General features: G+C 41.9%; 1 protein-coding gene across 3 annotated transcripts in view; it reads right to left on the reverse strand.

The window, feature by feature from the left end:
- Positions 1–20,761, reverse strand: part of LOC128663560 (patatin-like phospholipase domain-containing protein 6) — a 453,640-nt gene that overhangs the window by 71,626 nt on the left and 361,253 nt on the right. For all 3 annotated transcript variants that reach the window (XM_053717940.1, XM_053717939.1, XM_053717938.1), the window contains one exon: positions 6,766–6,918. In XM_053717940.1, coding sequence (XP_053573915.1) covers positions 6,766–6,918 — 153 coding nt within the window. The remainder of the gene's footprint in view (positions 1–6,765; positions 6,919–20,761) is intronic.

The following is a 20,761-nucleotide window of genomic DNA, read 5'->3' on the forward strand; positions in this document are numbered from 1 at the left end:
GACCTCTTCCTCTGCCCATTCGGCATAATCTGTAGGGCCCTCTGCATCCAAGCAGTGGGCGGCGGCTCTGTAGCCTCCAGTCCACTGAGCTTGTCCACTGAGTCCTTGTCCACTGAGCTGGAGGAGAATTCTTTGGCCTCTCCACTGCCGGGCAGTGCCTTCGGATATAACCCATCTGACCGCACCCAAAGCACCCCCGAGGTGAGATGTTCCCGGAGTGGCAGGCAGGCGCTGGTTGGGTCTGGGGGTACCGGGAAGGCACCGGGGGGGCCAGCAGGGGTGGCAGAGGAGCGGGTCACTGGTTGCGGCTCAGGGTGGGCCTGATGCCGGGCATCCAAGCACTGGTCAGCCAGGACAGCCGCTTGGTCGGCTGTCTCGGGACCTCTATCTCGAACACATTCTCGCATGTCCACCGGGGAGTGCTTATAGAAGTGCTCCAACAGAATGAGCTGGGTGGCTTCGGACAGGGTAGTTACATGGCAGCCTGCGAACCAAGAGTCCAAGGACCGGGTGAACCGGTGTGTCCACTCCGTAAAAGGCTGCCCCTCTTGCCTCTTTAGTTCCCGGAACTTCAGCCGGTAAGCCTCCGCCGTGAGACCATAGCGGGCAAAGATGCGCTCCTTTACCCGGTCATAGTTATTTCGGTCTCCCAAGGGAACAGTGTTGAAAGTCTCTAGGGCTCGTCCGGACAGCTTTCCGAGCAGGAGGGTGACACGGTCTGTATTGGCAACACCCTGCAACTCGCACTGTATTTCAAATACTTGGAGGAACCTGTCGATCTCCTCTTCATTGTCTTTGAAAGCTCGGAAAGCTCATGGGGTAGCTTCTTTGGCTGGGAAAGTGGATCCAGGGGAACCGGCCTGGCTCCCCCCATCATTTTGAGTCGGGTGGTGTTGGATATCAGAGTGATTACCTCCTCAGGCGGGGTGGTCTCATAGAGGGCCAGTCGCCACTGGAACTCACTCTGACATTACTGTCTCTGCCGTGGGCGCCTCAATGGGCCGCTCACTGCTCTGGTTGCTATCAGACACACTGGCTGGCTCATCAGTTCGGCAATGATTGCTGTCTTGGACTTGTTGCCGGCAACATTCCCTCGAGCTTCCAGTAAGTCTTTCAATGTATTCTTCTGGAGCCCTGCGTACTGCTGCTCCATCCGAAGAAGGCTTCAGTTGGTGGTTTGGATGTTCCAGGTAGAAGCATCCCACCTCTGCCAAACAAATGTGACGGACTCCGGCTACCCCAACTGGGTAGCTCCGCCAGAAGGGTCCTTCCTATACCTGAAACATGCCACTATGTAGCAGAGCAAAGTGATTATAACAGACCCCACCCAAATAACCAGACAGAACCAGTATTCGGGTGAAACAAAGAACAACTTTATTCCAGGGTGATCCCAGGGAAGCGGCGGCACTTCCAGGGTGTCGTTAGAAAGCCCTCGGTCTCCAGATGCTACAGGGCCGGAGCTACAGGTGATCAAACGTACATCGGGAAGGCCAATCGGAAATAGGAGTTGTAGGAGGGTCCGGAGCTCCCAGTTCCCAAGGGAGCTCCCCTCCGGCAATAGTTCCAGGAGCTGGCCAGCTGGAAAGGGGTTAGGCGGTCAGAGATCAGCTCTTCCGTGAGGGGGTGCAGATCACAAAACAAGCAAAAAAGTCTGGGAGACCGCGAATGACACCAAAAGGCTATATCCGAGGTAAAAAGGAGTGAGCTGGGTAGTAGGGGTAGCCCTTGCAGCCTGGTATCCGTGACATCACCGTTCCTGAAGTCCGGCAGAGAAAGTCTTCTTCCAAGCGGTGATATCTTCCTCCATCGTGGCAACGTCTTCTATCTTCATCCAGGACCAAGCCGATGCGGAGCAGAGATAAGTACGGAACAGAAGACCGGCGACCGCGGAGCCATCGAGCGCGGAGATCCTCTTCGTACGATCACCGCAGCACACTGAGGATTGAATTCAAGGTACGTGTTTAAATATGGGGTACCTTGCATTCCTATTGGCTAATTTGATTCTTCAAATTCAAATCAGCCAATAGGATGAGAGCTACTGAAATCCTATTGGCTGTTCAAATCAGAAGAGGATCTCCACGCTCAATGGCTCTGTGGTCGCCCGTCTTCTGTTCCGCGCTCATCTCTGCTCTGCGTCAGCTTGGACCTGGATGAAGATACAAGACATCGCCACGATGGAAGATGATATCGCCGCTTGAAGAAGACTTTCTCCGCCGGACTTCAGGAACAGTGAGTACCTATTTGGGGGTTAGAGTTAGGATTTTTTTATTTTATTTTTAGAATACGGATTTTGGGCACTGTACAAGAGCTGAATGCCCTTTTAAGGGCAGTAAAAGTGCAGAATGCCCTTTTAAGGGCAATACCTATACAAATGCCCCTTTAGGGGCAATCGGTATCTTAGGTTTTTTAGTGTTAGGTTTTTTATTTTGTTTTGTTTTTTACTGTTAGGGGGGCTTAGAATTTTTGTTAATGCAAAAGAGCCATACAAAAAAGCCCTTTTAAGGGCTATTGGTAGTTTAGTATTAGATTAGGGGGCTTTTATATTTTCATAGGGATTAGGTTTAGTTTTTTTATTTTTGATAATTTGGTTTATTATTTTCTATAATGTTAGATTAATTTAAACTTAGATTTTTTATTTTTAAAGTAATGTTAGGTTTATTTTTTTTAAACTTTTATTTATAACCAATAAAGGGTGCAAGGTTACAAGGTGCCTCCCCAGCCCACCTCGCAGGATGAGCCCAGGAGGCAGATAAAACAATACAAGCATTGATTTCATACGATAACATGCATGTATCTCCAAGAATTCTCAATAGACAGTCAGTGCTTTAAAAGATAAGGGTTTGCACCCCCTCCTTGGGGTTTTTAACATTATTTCAAAACAAAACAAAACCAGACAAACAGGGGGGAGCGGAAGGGGGGGGGGACAGATGAGAGGAAGGGTAGAATGGTAAGGGATGGGGGAGCAAACAAACTTAAGTCGTAGAACAGAGGAAACAGAAGGGTGGCGTGGGAGGGGGAGTCAGGGGAGGGGGAAGGGGAGGGGTGGTAGGAGATGGGGGGGACATGGCGGGTGTATATAGACCAACAGATAACATTTCTACATGTTTCGCAGAATAAGCCTTGAGTTATCGTGGTGATCGTGAGAGAATACAATAATGGGCCAGTACTAGTGTTGGGTCATTTATATTGATGCAGAGTTTGCAAATGGCGATCAGAAAAACAGTGATCACCCTTTATGGGACATTGGTATACATTGCTGAAGTCAGAGCAAAACAAAACTAACTAATAGAAAGCCATAAACAGGCCACTGCAAGTACCATTTCCTAATTTGTTATGTAATGATACGGTAGGATAACAGCTATAGGCTGACAATGGGGATTATTAATACAGGTAGTGGAGCGGATATGTCTTTGAGTTTTAGGAAAATGTGTAAAGGCAAAGTGAAATTTAGAGTGGGTACTCAGCTAACAAAAAGGCTGTGTGGTAAGAAGTAAGATCTCCTTATATATAGAATAGAGCAGTTACAGATCCAATTAGAGATAGGCACTAACCGCTAACTGCTTGCGAACATGTGCTTAGAGACACAAAGCCTGTAACCTAAGAAGTAGAAATGTTTGCAAGATGGAAATTAAATGTGGACACAGGACAGCTGATCTGGGCTAGATCTGTCTGCAGTAGAAAAGATAACATTGATTAGTGCATATAAAAACTTGAAGTAAATTCCCTGCCAAGAGATCGCTAGCGCCACTGTGAAGTGAACATCAGAGCTGTGCCATAACCCATAAGGATACCTCAGTCATCCACAAACCCTTACAATAAAAATTAAGCCCTTAGCTGTTTAACACAGCATTCTTATATGTATCTAAGACAAAATGAAAATTAAGCCCTTGTGACGCCCGAGTGGCCATAAGTAATCATCTTAAGATATATGCATTACCCGTTTCCAAGTCAGCAGAGTTACTGAAAACGTAAACACAGTGATGGGACTATATTCCAAGCGTAACTCTGTAGATTGAGGCACTGTAGTCACACTTATCTCTAAACATACGCATGGTTTGCAAAGTCGCATGTAGTGTACACAGTCAGGCATCGGAAACGTAGACAAGAGGTAGTGGTTCAAAAGCTGTGTTAGAGGCGGCTGGCACTTGACGTAGATTATGTGTCACAGAACACTGACTGTAGCTGGGTGTGTCTAAGAAAAAAACTGTCACATTGGAACCCAAACACAACCGTAGAGATATACATAAACTCTTTTCCAAAACAGTATGTGCGAAACATCAAGACATATTAACATATTAACATAAGCCTCTTATCTAATTGTGTGGCTAACAGGTTGCCCCTACAATATTTAACAAAGGCTGATGTTCTCCACACAATGGCGGCTTAGCAAGAATAATACTAACAATAACAACAGCCCCGGTTAGTCAGTTTGTATACAAGTGTAATTGCACTGAGAACGATACCTCACACAAGTAGGGCTATACTAATCTAAATTAGTTCCCCCTTTTGCCGTATAATGTCAACCCACTCCAGCCCTTGGTGAAATCAGTTAGTTTAGCAGTCTTTGATGGACATCGTATCTGGAGTGCTGTCCGGTAGTAAGGTTGGGGCATAGCAGGGCGTTATTTGCAGAGGTGTAGGGTCGCCGTGCATCTGTACTGTAGCTTGTGGGGCTGCTAACTAGAATCCTCCCGATGCGTGTCCAGTCTCTTGAGATAACATCTTTAATCAGCAGCTGTGCCTCACACTCTACTCCTGAGCTGCCAGAATCGGTCTCTTCCGCGCCACTTTCAAGCGAGGCCGTCCCCCAGTTGGAGCGATATGACTGTTTTGTGGGTAAGTGCTCCAGGTTCCCCCGCACAGCCCAAGTAGGTGTCGGTCTGAACTCTTCCACAGACAAGAGGAGATCACCTGAAGAGTAAGCTGCAGAACTGCCCTCTGAGATTGCACATGCTGGGACAGGTATCCGCGAGTGCTCAATGTCCAGAAATTGCGGTTCTAGAGCAGGGTAGTTGGGACTCAAATTAGGTGGAGCAGCTTCAGGGAAGCAAGATCGGCTCTTGTCTCGCACTATTTCTATTAGATCCTCGCAGTTACTGAGTAGGTGATCCAATTTGGGTGCTAATATTGCCAGTAGCTTTATGGCGATATCCTTTTCTGGATCCATTGCCTCGTGGGCTGCAGGGGTAGACACAGTCTGATATACACTTCCAAAATTCTACTTTCTCTGACTTCTCGGGGGCCAGATGATATCAATTCTGATCCCGTAAGGTTCCCAAACAAATTGCTTGCTAAGGGAGAATAGGATGGCTAGAAAAATGACCACTCTCGAACAAAACTTTTGAGATAGTCTGCAGAGCTTCACAAACTTGTGGCCATCTTGGATTGCCGCCTACCCGGAAGTCTCTAATGTTAGGTTTTTAATTGTAACTTAGTATTTTTTAATTAAGGTAATTGGGGTTAATTTAGGTGGTGTTAGGTTAGGGGGTTTAGTAATTTTAATAGGTTAATTGCGTTGTGGGGTGGGGGGTTGGCGGTTTAGGGGTTAATAGATTAATTAGGTTTATTGCGATGTGGGTTAATAGCGGTTTAGCGGTTTAGGGGTTAATTAGGTTTATTGCGATGTGGGTTAATGGTGGATTAGGGGTTAATAGTTTAATTAGGCATATTGTTTTGTGGGGTTTGTCAGTTTAGGGGTTAATACTTTTATTATTAGTTGCGATGTGGGGGGATTGCGAATATAGGGGTTTTTACATGTCAAGTTTATTTTTTGGAGGCGGGTTAGACTTTTACGGGAGATTTAACTTTTTTTTTATTTTCTTAGGCGCCGGCAGTTTCTAATGTGCCGTAAGTCACTGACGACTCCAGAAATTTGTATTTACGCACATTTATGGACATCACTAGTTTATCTGACTTACGGCACTTTATGAACTGCCGGCGCCGTATATGTGATTCCACGATGTGCAAGGTAAAATTACGGGCGACATGGGTTTCAGCGGTTATGCTGAAGCCTGCGCTGCATATGTAATCTCGCCCATGGTGTTGGGCAATGGAAGACCAATCACATGTAAAGACTAATCTGCTGATAGAGAATTTATATAAACCTTATAATGCATAACCTCATGTAATGTAAAAAGTCTAGGATTTATATGTTTAAGTTTATAGTTAGGCAGTAGAACCTTAATTGTCTAAACTGGCTTGTTAGTCCTTTATATAAATCTAGTGGTGACTATTCCAGGGCTTAACGGTACAGTAAAGACCTTGGTTTGTATATAAAATGCTTACTTATATAAAGTAAAACAACTTTACTATGTGACTTATTTATTTTGCCACCTTTCATGTAATTTAGCTCTATAATTGAGGATTTTCTAACTCTCAGAGATAAAAATGTACACTTTAGATTTTGCAAGGTTATCCCTGCTACATATCTTTTTCTGATTGGTTTTAGCTGATAACAACTGCAAAACAATGCACTTTATACTAGCATAATGAATGTGGCTTCCCTTGTTGTCTGCAAACTCAAGCCCAGATAGGCCCCTCAAAATAACATAAGTGGTGGGTGGAATTTGGCTAATAAAAAACATTTGCAGCAAACAAGATGTTAAATTGTTTTAAAAATGTTTAGATTTAGCTGGCATTAGCGTAGAGGTACACAGGCCCACTGAGCAGCGATCATGTTCTGCATGAATTTTTCTATTCTAAGAACAGACGTTACAAAGCACAATGTGTAAACACCCACATAAAGGTATTGTCTTATACACTTACATGGATTTCCTGGAAGCGATGGAAATCATTAGTGCTGAATCGCTGGACAGGAGGGTTCAGATACTCACAGTACCCACTGAGTTTCACCGACTCTAGCTGATGGACACATGAGACGTAGGATAAACGACACTGCAGTTCTGCCATGTCTGGTACCTAAGAAATGATAATCTACATGATGACACAAAAATAAACTATAGGTCAATCATGTCAGGGACCATATTTCATAATGCTAAGACTTCTGTCAGAGACCTGGCAGTAGATCACAAATTGAGTGTCACTTCAGTTTAGCTAACCGAGTCCCCTTATTAAATAAATAGTCATACATATTGTCTGGCAGAGTAGCTGAGCTATGTCAATATCTCTTGGACAGGCTGCTAAAGCTAAACATTAACCTTTGCATTTGTTAAAGACAGTGAGATGATTACAAAACAATCATCAAGAACTAAAGCTCTTCCATGGTATTCCAGTACACCAGAAAACCTGCATATCCACCAATACTTTGCACATCACCAACAGCAGTATTCCAATAATAAAACATTTTTCAAAACATTCTTGTCATAAATGTTTGTATTTTTCTAACTCAATTTCCTTACAATTTTAAAAACCCATTTTGGCTTCTTGTGCAATTCACATTACAACACTAGTTTAGAGTTTTGCTTGAGGAATTGATGGAAAAGGTAATAGTGGGAAGGTATCACTTGACATGTCTCCTTGCTCTGTATGAAAAACTTAAAGGGACAGTCAAGTCTAAAAAAAAACTTTTATGATTTAAAGGGGAATGTAATTTTAAACAACTTTCCAATGTACTTTTATCACCAGTTTTGCTTTGTTCTCTTGGTATTCTTAGTTGAAAGCTAAACCAATGAGGTTCATATGCTAATTTCTTAGACCTTGAAGACTGTCTCTAATCTGAATGCATTTTGACCACTAGAGGGCATTAGTTCATGTGTTTCATATAGATAACATTGAGCTCATGCACGTGAAATTACCCTGGAGTGAGCACTGATTGCCTAAAATGAAAGTCTGTCAAAAGAACTGAAATAAGGGGGCAGTTTGCAGAGGCATAGATATAAGGTAATCACAGAGGTAAAAAGTGTATTTCTATAACAGTGTTGTTTATGCAAAACTGGGGAATAGGTAATAAAGGGATTATCTTTCTTTTTAAACAGCAAAAATTCTGGTGTTGACTGTCCCTTTAAGTAATTGTGGCACCACTATTGCTGGCTAATAGCACAGTACATGGATTTGTACCCATTTTCTAGCTTTTGTATGCTTCCAGTCATCTCAGTGCATTGCCAGCAGAATGGGTCCACTAAGCCATTTGTTGGAAGCTTTAAGGACAAACTGCCAGAAGGTAGTTCCTTACCCTTAACTCCTGAGGGATGGCATAGTGTGAAGAGGTTTTTATGCATGTGGGAATTCCCAAGAACCATAGTTTGAGAGGTGACCTTTATGAACAGCAAACTCAATAAGCAAATTATTTATTCACTCTTCCCTTTTTAACAGTTCAGATAGGATAATGTGGGACTACTATCTCTGGCTAACAGGACAGTACTCGGCTGGTACCCATATATATATACACTTTCTGACTACTGGCAGTTTCCAGTTATCTGAGGGCACTGCCAGCAAAACAAGTCCACTAAGCTGTTTCCGGATAATCTTAAGGACATACTGCGTGAGGGTAGTTTCTTTACCTTCAACTTGTGAGGGATAGGAAAGTGTGAAGAGTTTTTTATGCATGTGGAGGAATGTCCAACATCATGGGAGCCACTGTTTGCACCCATGTGTTATCCCTGCATCCCAAGATCAAGAGTAGTTCTTTAGGAGCAGCAACCAGCAAAATACATCCAAAGTATCCCACTCTTCCCTCTGTCACTGTTTAGAAATAGGCAAATTCAACTAAGGATATTTATTATGTCTTTATGGTGCTCATCTTGGTTTATTTGTTTTAAAACTGAGTGGTAATTTAAAAGTATATTACAGTCATTTTCCATACATGTATATGTACAGTGCCTTGAAAGTATTCATACTCTTGATTAATTCTCTATATATTGAACTTTTTTTCTTAGTGATATTTCAATCAGAAAAAAAATGAACCTGAATAATTATTTTAAGGTGACATTAGTTTTATGCTAAAAAATATTTTGAATTTTTTTAAAAAAAATCTAAAATAAGTAGTTTGCCAAAATATTAAACCCCTTCTGCTTAAAAAATGCCCTAATGGCACGACAATAACTTAACAATTGACCTGTGAGGTATAACAGTAACAAGCATTTTTTTCTGGATGAAAGTTTCACTCATTGGTAAGGCTGCAAATGTTAAAAGGAACACAGTAAAAATTAAATTTTCATGATTCACATAGAGCACACAATTTTAAACAATTCCCAAATCACATCCATTATCTAAATGTGCACAATCTTTTTAAATGCACAGATTCTGAGGCACCATCTCCTACTGAGCATGTGCAAGATTCTCAAAGTATACACATTTTGTAATTGGCTGATGGCTGTCACATGATGCAGTGGGAAGGAAAATAAAACTAAGTTTAAAATGTGTCCAAAACAAATTGCTTTTATTATGTATATGTTACGGGTAAAGTCAGAAATTGGGTAATCATAGGATTACCCAGTGGCTGTGGTTAAAGCCCAAAATAAGATCATATTTTGGGCTTTACCCAGGTAATCCTAGGATTACCCAAACGCTTCTGGATAAAGCTAATAAAATCATACAATGAGCTTTACCCGGGTAATGCTAGGAAAACACACCAACAGTAAATGAAACATTTTCATTTTGGATTACACAAACACTTATGTTTTGTAAAATGTTTTTGTTACAACGACAGGAAATTAAATATTTTACAACATGAAACATTTTAGTTTTTTAAAATTCAATATTTTTATTTTTCATATGTGGATTTTCATATATTTTCTACCATGTTTTTTTACAACAACAGGAAATTAAAGATTTCTGTGTTATTGTGTTCTTGGACAGACCGGACTGTCTGTCGCATACACATTTTGGGAACCTAACCATGGGTCCCACCCACAACGACGTGCTTTTAAAGGTTCTCGGACAGACCGGACTGTTATCCGACAGACATTTGTCTGTCAGATTATTATCTGTCGCACACGCATTCTGTCTGAGAAACTTTAAAGCAAGGCATGAGGGGGTGGGACCCATGGGTAGGTTCCCATAGGTGGTTGTGGCACCCGAGGCTCTGATTAGAACAGAACTCTCTGGAGCGTTTCTGCCCTCAGACGTTAATGTATGATCTTATCTGATTGGTTGTGCATCCAATGACCTCGGAAGACACGGACCAATCAGATCATGCATTAATGATCAAGGGCAGATACACTCCAGAGAGTTCTGTTCTATCAGAGCCTCGGGTGCCGCAACTGCCCCCCCCCCCCACAGCGTGCTTTTAAAGTTTCTCGGACAGAATGCATGTGCGACAGACAGTCCGGTCTGTCCAAGAACACACAAATGTTTAATTTCCTGTTGTTGTAAAAGAACATGGTAGAAAACATATGAAAAGTCCACTTATGAAAAATAAAAATGTTTAATTTTGAAAAATAAAAGACCTAGATTACAAGTTTTGAGGTACGGGTTTACCGCTACAAAATTGACATTTGCTGCAGTACAGCTATAATGCAAGTGTTTTAGCCTTTACGCAGCTCTCCATTTCGCACTCAAAAAATGGCTTTTGAGTGCGAGATTTTCATAGCGCCTGTATTATAGGTTGTGCAGTCTGGCTAAAATGCTTGCGTTATAGTCTATTCCGCCGCGATACATTCTGTGATCCGAGACCAGTAGTTATGGATTTTGCGAAATATGTTACAAAGTACACATACACCCATAAACTACCACAGAGCCATCCAGCGTGGAGGATCTTCTTCGTATTATTTAAACAGCCAATAGGATTTAAGCAGCTCTCATCCTATTGGCTGATTTGAATTTTTAGCCAATATGAATGCAACGGTACCCCAATATAATGGGGGTACCTTGCATTCAATACTCAGTGTGCGGCAACGATCGTTAAAAGTGGATCCTCCACGCTGGATGGCTCCGCTGTCGCCGGTCCTGTTCCGTGGTCACCTCCGCTATGCGCCGCCTTCAAACTGGATGAAGATAGAAGAGGTCTCCGCGCTGGATGAAGATGTCGCCGCCTGGAAGAAGACCTTCACCGCCTGGAAGAACTTCTCCGCTGGACTTCAGGAACGGTGAGTACCTATTTGGGGGTTAGACTTGGGGTTTTATTTTTGTTTTTTTGGGTGTTTTTTTTTTTATAGATTAGGGCTTTTTTATTTTTATGGGCGAAAAAGAGCTGAATGCCCATTTAGAGGCAATGGGTAGCTTAGATTTTTATTTAGACTTAGGTTTTTTATTTTGGGGGGTTAGGTGGGTGGGAGGTTTACTTCTAGGTGGGACTTTGTAATTATTTTAGGTAAAAGAGCTGTTTAACTTAGGGCAATGCCCTACAAAAGGCCCTTTTAAGGGCTAATGGTAGTTTGATAGGTTAGGGGGTGTTTTTATTTTGGGGTGGCTTTTTTGTTTTTATAGGGATATTAGATTAGGTTTAATTTTTATTATTTTGGATCATTTCGTTTATTATTTTTTGTATTTTTTTTTAATTTTTCATAACGTTAGTGGTTTTTTTTTAGTAATGTTAGATTTTTTTAATTTTTTCGAAGTTTTAGGTTTTTTTAATCTTGTAATTTTTTATTTTTTATTTTTTGTTTATTTTATTTTCTTATCATTGAAGTTTATTTAGAAAGGGTTTTATTTGGGGGGTTTGGTTGGGTGGGTGGTGGGTTTTACTGTTGGGTGCCGGTGTTAGGCTTTTTTTAGCCGGCTCTCCCCACCGCTTGTATTTGGGTGAGGTATGGCGCTCAACGCAACCATATTGCCCGCACAAGCCGTTTTTTGCAAACCTGTAATAGCAGCGCTATGAAAGGTGAGCGGTGAAAATAACTTGCAAGTTATTAGCGAGCCAGCCATAACGCAAAACTCGTAATCTGGCTGAGTGTTATTATGATTGTAACTATACTTTTAAATGTATTTTAGATTTTTTTTCCACTTTTTATTCGAGCGCAATAGTTAACCAGTGCTCTAAAGGTGCGCTATTACAACACATGTTAAATTAAATTGCGCTCAAGAGCCGCAATAAACAGTTTTTCACATGTGCAACAATTAGTGCACCACTTGTAAGCTAGACCTGAATTAGGTGTCAGCAGAAACACCATCACCAATTGCCTACAGATTTTGCTAGGAGACCCATGTTCTTCCTTAGTCATATAAACAATGTTACATTTATTCTATGGTTATTCTACACTGTAATTTGAATCAAGAATATGTTTGTGTAGAAGCATCAACTATTAATTCAGAAACAGTGAATGACTGTTAAATACAATGCAATAACACTTACTATGAATTTCAGATGAGCAGTAGATTTTATCCTTATTAAATTCCAAGTTTCTTTGATTTTTGTCCACTGTATCATATGACAGCCAATCACAAACTCATAAGTATATCTGTGAATTCTTGCACATGCTCAGTAGAAGCTGATGTCTCGGAAAGTGTGCATATAAAAAAAAATGTGCATAAACTAATAAATTAGAAAGTTTTTTATTCTGCTTATCCTGGTTTTCTCACAACCCCTTCAAACACTCTTACATTATATTCAATAATGATACTACTGCTAATAATAAGAAAAATAAGAAAAGTATAAGTGGAGCTTTACCAATCATCTCCTGAGAGAGGTTAAAACGGACTCTGAAGAGAGCTGCAGGCGCTGAAGGAAAATAAAATCAATATCCTGGTATTAATAACACACGGCTAGATTACGAGTTGTGCGTTATGGTGAAAAAGCAGCGTTATGGCTCTTTTTCACTACCTCTAGTATTACAGGTGTTGTAGGTATAGCTGTTCCGCACACCTTTTTGGCCGTAACGCAACGTAACTACTGCACCTTTCAAAAAGTCCTTTTTCACTGGGACTTCCATAGCACCGGTATTATGAGTTTGCCTGTCCGGCCAAAAAGTAAGCCCATAACTACAAGATCTGTACCGCCACCTGAAAGTCAGTAGTTATGAGTTTCACGCTACAAAGCATAAAACTCATAACTAAAGTGTTACAAAGTGCACTAACACCCATAAACTACCTATTAACCCCTAAACCGAGGCCCTTCCACATTGCAAACACTAAAATAAAATTATTAACCCCTAATCTGCCGCTCCGGACATCACCGCCACTATAATAACATATTAACCCCTAAACCGCTGGACTCCCGCATCGCAAACACTAGTTAAATATTACTAACCCCTAATCTGCTGCCCCCAATGTCGTTGCCACCTACATACACTTATTAACCCCTAATCTGCTGTCCCTAACATCGCCGCAACCTACATTACTGTTATTAACCCCTAATCTGCTACCCCCAATGTCGCTGCCACTATACTAAAGTTATTAACCCCTAAACCTAACCCTAAGTCTAACCCTAACCTTAACGTAACCCTAACACCCACTAACTTTAACCTAATTTTAAAAATTCCAAACAAAAATTACAATTAATACCTAAATTATTCCTATTTAAAACGAAATAAATACTTACCTGTAAAATAAAACCTAAGATAGCTACAATATAACTAATAGTTACATTGTTGCAATCTTAGGTTTTATTTTTATTTCACAGGTAAGTTTGTATTTATTTTAACTAGGTAGATTAGTTATTAAATAGTTATTAACTATTTACTAACTACCTAGTTAAAATAAATACAAAGTTACCTGTAAAATAAAAGCTAACCTGCCTTACACTAACACTTAACATTACAATAAAATTAAATAAATTACAAAAAAAGTAAACACTAAGTTACACAAAATAAAAAAGAAATGATCAAATATTTAAACTAATTACACCTAATCTAATAGCCCTATCAAAATAAATAAGCCCCCCCCCCCCAAAAAACATAATTTATGCTTACCTGATAAATTCCTTTCTTCTGTAGTGTGATCAGTCCACGGGTCATCATTACTTCTGGGATATTACTCCTCCCCAACAGGAAGTGCAAGAGGATTCACCCAGCAGAGCTGCATATAGCTCCTCCCCTCTACGTCACTCCCAGTCATTCGACCAAGGACCAACGAGAAAGGAAAAGCCAAGGGTGAAGTGGTGACTGGAGTATAAATTAAAAAATATTTACCTGCCTTAAAAACAGGGCGGGCCGTGGACTGATCACACTACAGAAGAAAGGAATTTATCAGGTAAGCATAAATTATGTTTTCTTCTGTTAAGTGTGATCAGTCCACGGGTCATCATTACTTCTGGGATACCAATACCAAAGCAAAAGTACACGGATGACGGGAGGGATAGGCAGGCTCTTTATACAGAAGGAACCACTGCCTGAAGAACCTTTCTCCCAAAAATAGCCTCCGATGAAGCAAAAGTGTCAAATTTGTAAAATTTGGAAAAAGTATGAAGCGAAGACCAAGTTGCAGCCTTGCAAATCTGTTCAACAGAGGCCTCATTCTTGAAGGCCCAAGTGGAAGCCACAGCTCTAGTAGAATGAGCTGTAATTCTTTCAGGAGGCTGCTGTCCAGCAGTCTCATAAGCTAAACGAATTATGCTACGAAGCCAAAAAGAAAGAGAGGTAGCGGAAGCTTTTTGACCTCTCCTCTGCCCAGAGTAAATGACAAACAGAGAAGACGTTTGTCGAAATTCCTTAGTTGCCTGTAAGTAAAATTTTAGAGCACGGACTACATCCAGGTTGTGCAGTAGACATTCCTTCTTTGAAGAAGGATTTGGGCATAAAGAAGGAACAACAATCTCTTGATTGATATTCCTGTTAGTAACTACCTTAGGTAAGAACCCAGGTTTAGTACGCAGGACTACCTTATCCGAATGAAAAATCAAATAAGGAGAATCACAATGTAAGGCTGATAATTCAGAGACTCTTCGAGCCGAGGAAATAGCCATTAAAAATAGAACTTTCCAAGATAACAACTTTATATCAATGGAATGAAGGGGTTCAAACGGAATGCCCTGTAAAACATTAAGAACAAGGTTTAAACTCCATGGTGGAGCAACAGTTTTAAACACAGGCTTAATTCTGGCCAAAGCCTGACAAAAAGCCTGGACGTCAGGAACTTCTGACAGACGTTTGTGTAACAGAATGGACAGAGCTGAGATCTGTCCCTTTAATGAACTAGCAGATAAACCCTTTTCTAAACCTTCTTGTAGAAAAGACAATATCCTAGGAATCCTAACCTTACTCCAAGAGTAACCTTTGGATTCACACCAATATAGGTATTTACGCCATATCTTATGGTAAATCTTTCTGGTAACAGGTTTCCTAGCCTGTATTAAGGTATCAATAACTGACTCAGAAAATCCACGTCTTGATAAAATCAAGCGTTCAATTTCCAAGCAGTCAGCTTCAGAGAAGTTAGATTTTGATGTTTGAAGGGACCCTGTATCAGAAGGTCCTGTTTCAGAGGTAGAGACCAAGGTGGACAGGATGACATGTCCACCAGGTCTGCATACCAAGTCCTGCGTGGCCACGCAGGTGCTATTAGAATCACTGATGCTCTCTCTTGTTTGATTCTGGCAATCAATCGAGGAAGCAACGGGAAGGGTGGAAACACGTAAGCCATCCTGAAGTCCCAAGGTGCTGTCAGAGCATCTATCAGGACTGCTCCTGGATCCCTGGATCTGGACCCGTAACAAGGAAGCTTGGCGTTCTGTCGAGACGCCATGAGATCTATCTCTGGTTTGCCCCAACGTCGAAGTATTTGGGCAAAGACCTCCGGATGAAGTTCCCACTCCCCCGGATGAAAAGTCTGACGACTTAAGAAATCCGCCTCCCAGTTCTCCACTCCCGGGATGTGGATTGCTGACAGGTGGCAAGAGTGAGACTCTGCCCAGCAAATTATCTTTGATACTTCCATCATAGCTAGGGAGCTTCTTGTCCCTCCCTGATGGTTGATGTAAGCTACAGTCGTGATGTTGTCCGACTGAAACCTGATGAACCCCCGAGTTGTCAACTGGGGCCAAGCCAGGAGGGCATTGAGAACTGCTCTCAATTCCAGAATGTTTATTGGCAGGAGACTCTCCTCCTGACTCCATTGTCCCTGAGCCTTCAGAGAATTCCAGACGGCACCCCAACCTAGAAGGCTGGCGTCTGTTGTTACAATTGTCCAGTCTGGTCTGCTGAATGGCATCCCCCTGGACAGATGTGGCCGAGAAAGCCACCATAGAAGAGAATTTCTGGTCTCTTGATCCAGATTCAGAGAAGGGGATAAGTCTGAGTAATCCCCATTCCACTGACTTAGCATGCACAGTTGCAGTGGTCTGAGGTGTAAGCGTGCAAAGGGTACTATGTCCATTGCCGCTACCATTAAGCCGATTACCTCCATGTATTGAGCCACTGACGGGTGTTGAATGGAATGAAGGGTGCGGCAAGCACTTTGAAGTCTTGTTAGCCTGTCCTCTGTCAGGTAAATCTTCATTTCTACAGAATCTATAAGAGTCCCCAGGAAGGGAACTCTTGTGAGTGGAACGAGTGAACTTTTCTTTTCGTTCACCTTCCATCCATGTGACCTTAGAAATGCCAGCACTAACTCTGTATGAGACTTGGCAGTTTGAAAGCTTGAAGCTTGTATCAGAATGTCGTCTAGGTATGGAGCTACCGAGATTCCCCGCGGTCTTAGTACCGCCAGAAGAGCACCCAGAACCTTTGTGAAGATTCTTGGAGCTGTAGCCAATCCGAATGGAAGAGCCACAAACTGGTAATGCCTGTCTAGGAAGGCAAACCTTAGGTACCGATAATGATCTTTGTGAATCGGTATGTGAAGGTAAGCATCTTTTAAATCTACAGTGGTCATGTATTGACCCTCTTGGATCATAGGTAAAATTGTCCGAATAGTCTCCATCTTGAACGATGGAACTCTTAGGAATTTGTTTAGGATCTTTAAGTGCAGGATTGGTCTGAAAGTTCCCTCTTTTTTGGGAACCACAAACAGATTTGAGTAAAACCCCTGTCCCTGTTCTGATCGTGGAACTGGATGGATTACTCCCATTAACAAGAGCTCTTGTACGCAGCGTAGAAACGCCTCTTTCTTTGTCTGGATTGTTGACAATCTTGACAGATGAAATCTCTCTCTTGGAGGAGAGTATTTGAAGTCCAGAAGGTATCCCTGAGATATTATCTCTAGCGCCCAGGGATCCTGAACATCTCTTGCCCAAGCCTGGGCGAAGAGAGAAAGTCTGCCCCCCACTAGATCCGATCCCGGATCGGGGGCCCTCAATTCATGCTGTTTTAGGGGCAGCAGCAGGTTTCCTAGTCTGCTTGCCCTTGTTCCAGGACTGGTTAGGTTTCCAGCCTTGTCTGTAGCGAGCAACAGCTCCTTCCTGTTTTGGTGCAGAGGAAGTTGATGCTGCTCCTGCTTTGAAATTACGAAAGGAACGAAAATTAGACTGTCTAGTCTTGGCTTTGGCTTTGTCCTGAGGCAGGGCATGGCCTTTACCTCCTGTAATGTCAGCGATAATCTCTTTCAACCCGGGCCCGAATAAGGTCTGCCCTTTGAAAGGTATATTAAGCAATTTAGACTTAGAAGTAACATCAGCTGACCAGGATTTTAGCCACAGCGCCCTGCGTGCCTGAATGGCGAATCCTGAATTCTTCGCCGTAAGTTTAGTAAGATGTACTACGGCCTCCGAAATGAATGAATTAGCTAGTTTAAGGACTCTAAGCCTGTCCGTAATGTCGTCCAGAGTAGCTGAACCAATGTTCTCTTCCAGAGACTCAATCCAGAATGCCGCTGCAGCCGTGATCGGCGCAATGCATGCAAGGGGTTGCAATATAAAACCTTGTTGAACAAACATTTTCTTAAGGTAACCCTCTAACTTTTTATCCATTGGATCTGAAAAAGCACAGCTATCCTCCACCGGGATAGTGGTACGCTTAGCTAAGGTAGAAACTGCTCCCTCCACCTTAGGGACCGTTTGCCATAAGTCCCTTGTGGTGGCGTCTATTGGAAACATTTTTCTAAATATCGGAGGGGGTGAGAACGGCACATCGGGTCTATCCCACTCCTTAGTAACAATTTCAGTAAGTCTCTTAGGTATAGGAAAAACCTCAGTACTCGTCGGTACCGCAAAATATTTATCCAACCTACACATTTTCTCTGGTATTGCAACTGTGTTACAATCATTCAGAGCCGCTAACACCTCCCCTAGTAATACACGGAGGTTTTCCAGTTTAAATTTAACATTTGAAATATCTGAATCCAGTCTGTTTGGATCAGAACCGTCACCCACAGAATGAAGTTCTCCGTCCTCATGTTCTGCCACCTGTGACGCAGTGTCTGACATGGCCCTAATATTATCAGCGCACTCTGTTCTCACCCCAGAGTGATCACGCTTACCTCTTAGTTCTGGTAATTTAGCCAAAACCTCAGTCATAACAGTAGCCATATCCTGTAATGTGATTTGTAATGGCCACCCAGATGTACTCGGCGCTACAATATCACGCACCTCCCTCTGAGCGGGAGATGTAGGTACTGACACGTGAGGCGAGTTAGTCGGCATAACTCTCCCCTCGTTGTTTGGTGAAATTTGTTCAATTTGTACAGATTGACTTTTATTTAAAGTAGCATCAATACAGTTAGTACATAAATTTCTATTGGGCTCCACTTTGGCATTGCAACAAATGACACAGGTATCATCCTCTGAATCAGACATGTTTAACACACTAGCAAATAAACTTGCAACTTGGAAATACAATTCAATTAGAATAATATTAAAGCGTACTGTGCCTTTAAGAAGCACAGAAGATCTATGACAGTTGAAAATTAATAAATTGAAACAGTTATAGCCTCAATCCTTGTAAACAACACAACTTTAGCAAAGGTTTAATCCCATTAGCAAAGATAACAAATTCTGAAAGCAGGAAACAAATTACAGAATAAACGTTTTTTATCTCAGTCAAACTATAATTCTCACAGCTCTGCTGAGAGAAATTACCTCCCTCAAAATAAGTTTTGAAGACCCCTGAGCTCTGTAGAGATGAACCGGATCATGCAGGGAATACAATGAGTTGCTGACTGAAATATTTGATGCATAGTAAAAGCGCCAAAAAACGGCCCCTCCCCCTCACACACAGCAGTGAGGGAGAACAGAAACTGTCAGAAAAACAGATTAAGCAACTGCCAAGTGGAAAAATAGTGCCCAAACATTTATTCACACAGTACCTCAGCAAATGAAAACGATTTTACATTCCAGCAAAAACGTTAAACATAATCTCTAGTTATTAAACAGCTTTATGTATTTCTTACAGTGTAATTCTAGTGAAGTACCATTCCCCAGAATACTGAAGTGTAAAGTATACATACATGACATTATATCGGTATGGCAGGATTTTCTCATCAATTCCATTGTCAGAAAATAAAAACTGCTACATACCTCTATGCAGATTCATCTGCCCGCTGTCCCCTGATCTGAAGTTTACCTCACTCCTCAGATGGCCGAGAACAGCAATATGATCTTAACTACTCCGGCTAAAATCATAGCAAAACTCTGGTAGATTCTTCTTCAAACTCTGCCAGAGAGGTAATAACACACTCCGGTACTATTTTAAAATAACAAACTTTTGATTGAAGATATAAAACTAAGTATAATCACCATAGTCCTCTCACACATCCTATCTAGTCGTTGGGTGCAAGAGAATGACTGGGAGTGACGTAGAGGGGAGGAGCTATATGCAGCTCTGCTGGGTGAATCCTCTTGCACTTCCTGTTGGGGAGGAGTAATATCCCAGAAGTAATGATGACCCGTGGACTGATCACACTTAACAGAAGAAAAAAACCTAGCCTACACTAAACTGCCAATAGGGCCTTTTGCGGGGCATTGCCCCAAAGAAATCAACACTTTTACCTGTAAAAAAAAAAACAACAACCCCCCAACAGTAAAACCCACGACCCACACAACCAACCCCCCCAAATAAAATCCTATCTAAATAAACCTAAGCCCCTATTGCCCTGAAAATAAAACCCTATCTAAGGGCAATGAATGGGCATTGCCCTTAAAAGGGCATTTAGCTCTTTTACAGTGCCCAAAGTCCCTAATCTAAAAATAAAACCCACCCAATAAACCCTTAAAAAACCTAACACTAACCCCCGAAGATCCACTTACAGTTTTTGAAGACCAGACATCCATCCTCATCCAGCCGGGAGAAGTCTTCATCCATGTGGCAAGAAGTCCTCAACGAAGCCGGGAGAAGTCTTCATCCAAGCGGCAAGAAGTCGACCTCCAGGGGGGCAGAAGTGTTCATCCAGACGGCATCTTCTATCTTTATCCTCCCGACGCGGAGCGGCTGCATCTTCAAGACATCCGGCGGGGAGCATCCTCTTCATACAGTCCCAGCTGTACACTGAAGGTTCCCTTTAAGGGACGTCATCCAAGATGGCATCCCTTGAATTCCGATTGGCTGATAGAATTCTATCAGCCAATCGGAATTAAAGGGTAAAAAATCCTATTGGCTGATGCAATCAGCCAATAGGATTGAGCTTCAATCCTATTGGCTGATCCAATCAGCCAATAGTATTGAGCTTGCATTCTATTGGCTGTTCCAATCAGCCAACTCTACACCTCAGCTTAGTGTTCAGACAACTCTACACCTCAGCTTAGTGTTGCTGAGGTGCTTACCTGCCTGCCTCTAATGGGGAGCTTAGATTTATTTAGATAGGGGTTTATTTGGGGGGTTTGGTTGTGTGGGAAGTGGGTTTTACTGTTGGGGGGTTGTTTGGATTTTTTTTTACAGGTAAAAGAGCTGATTTCTTTGGGGCAATGCCCCGCAAAAGGCCCTTTTAAGGGCTATTAGTAGCTTAGGCTAGGGTTTTCTTTTATTTTGGGGGACTTTTTTATTTTGATAGGGCTATTAGATTAGGTGTAATTAGTTTAAATATTTGATCTTTTTTTTTTTATTGTGTAATTTAGTGTTTA

Source organism: Bombina bombina, chromosome 6 (genome assembly GCF_027579735.1).
Source record: "Bombina bombina isolate aBomBom1 chromosome 6, aBomBom1.pri, whole genome shotgun sequence".
NCBI lineage: Eukaryota > Metazoa > Chordata > Amphibia > Anura > Bombinatoridae > Bombina > Bombina bombina.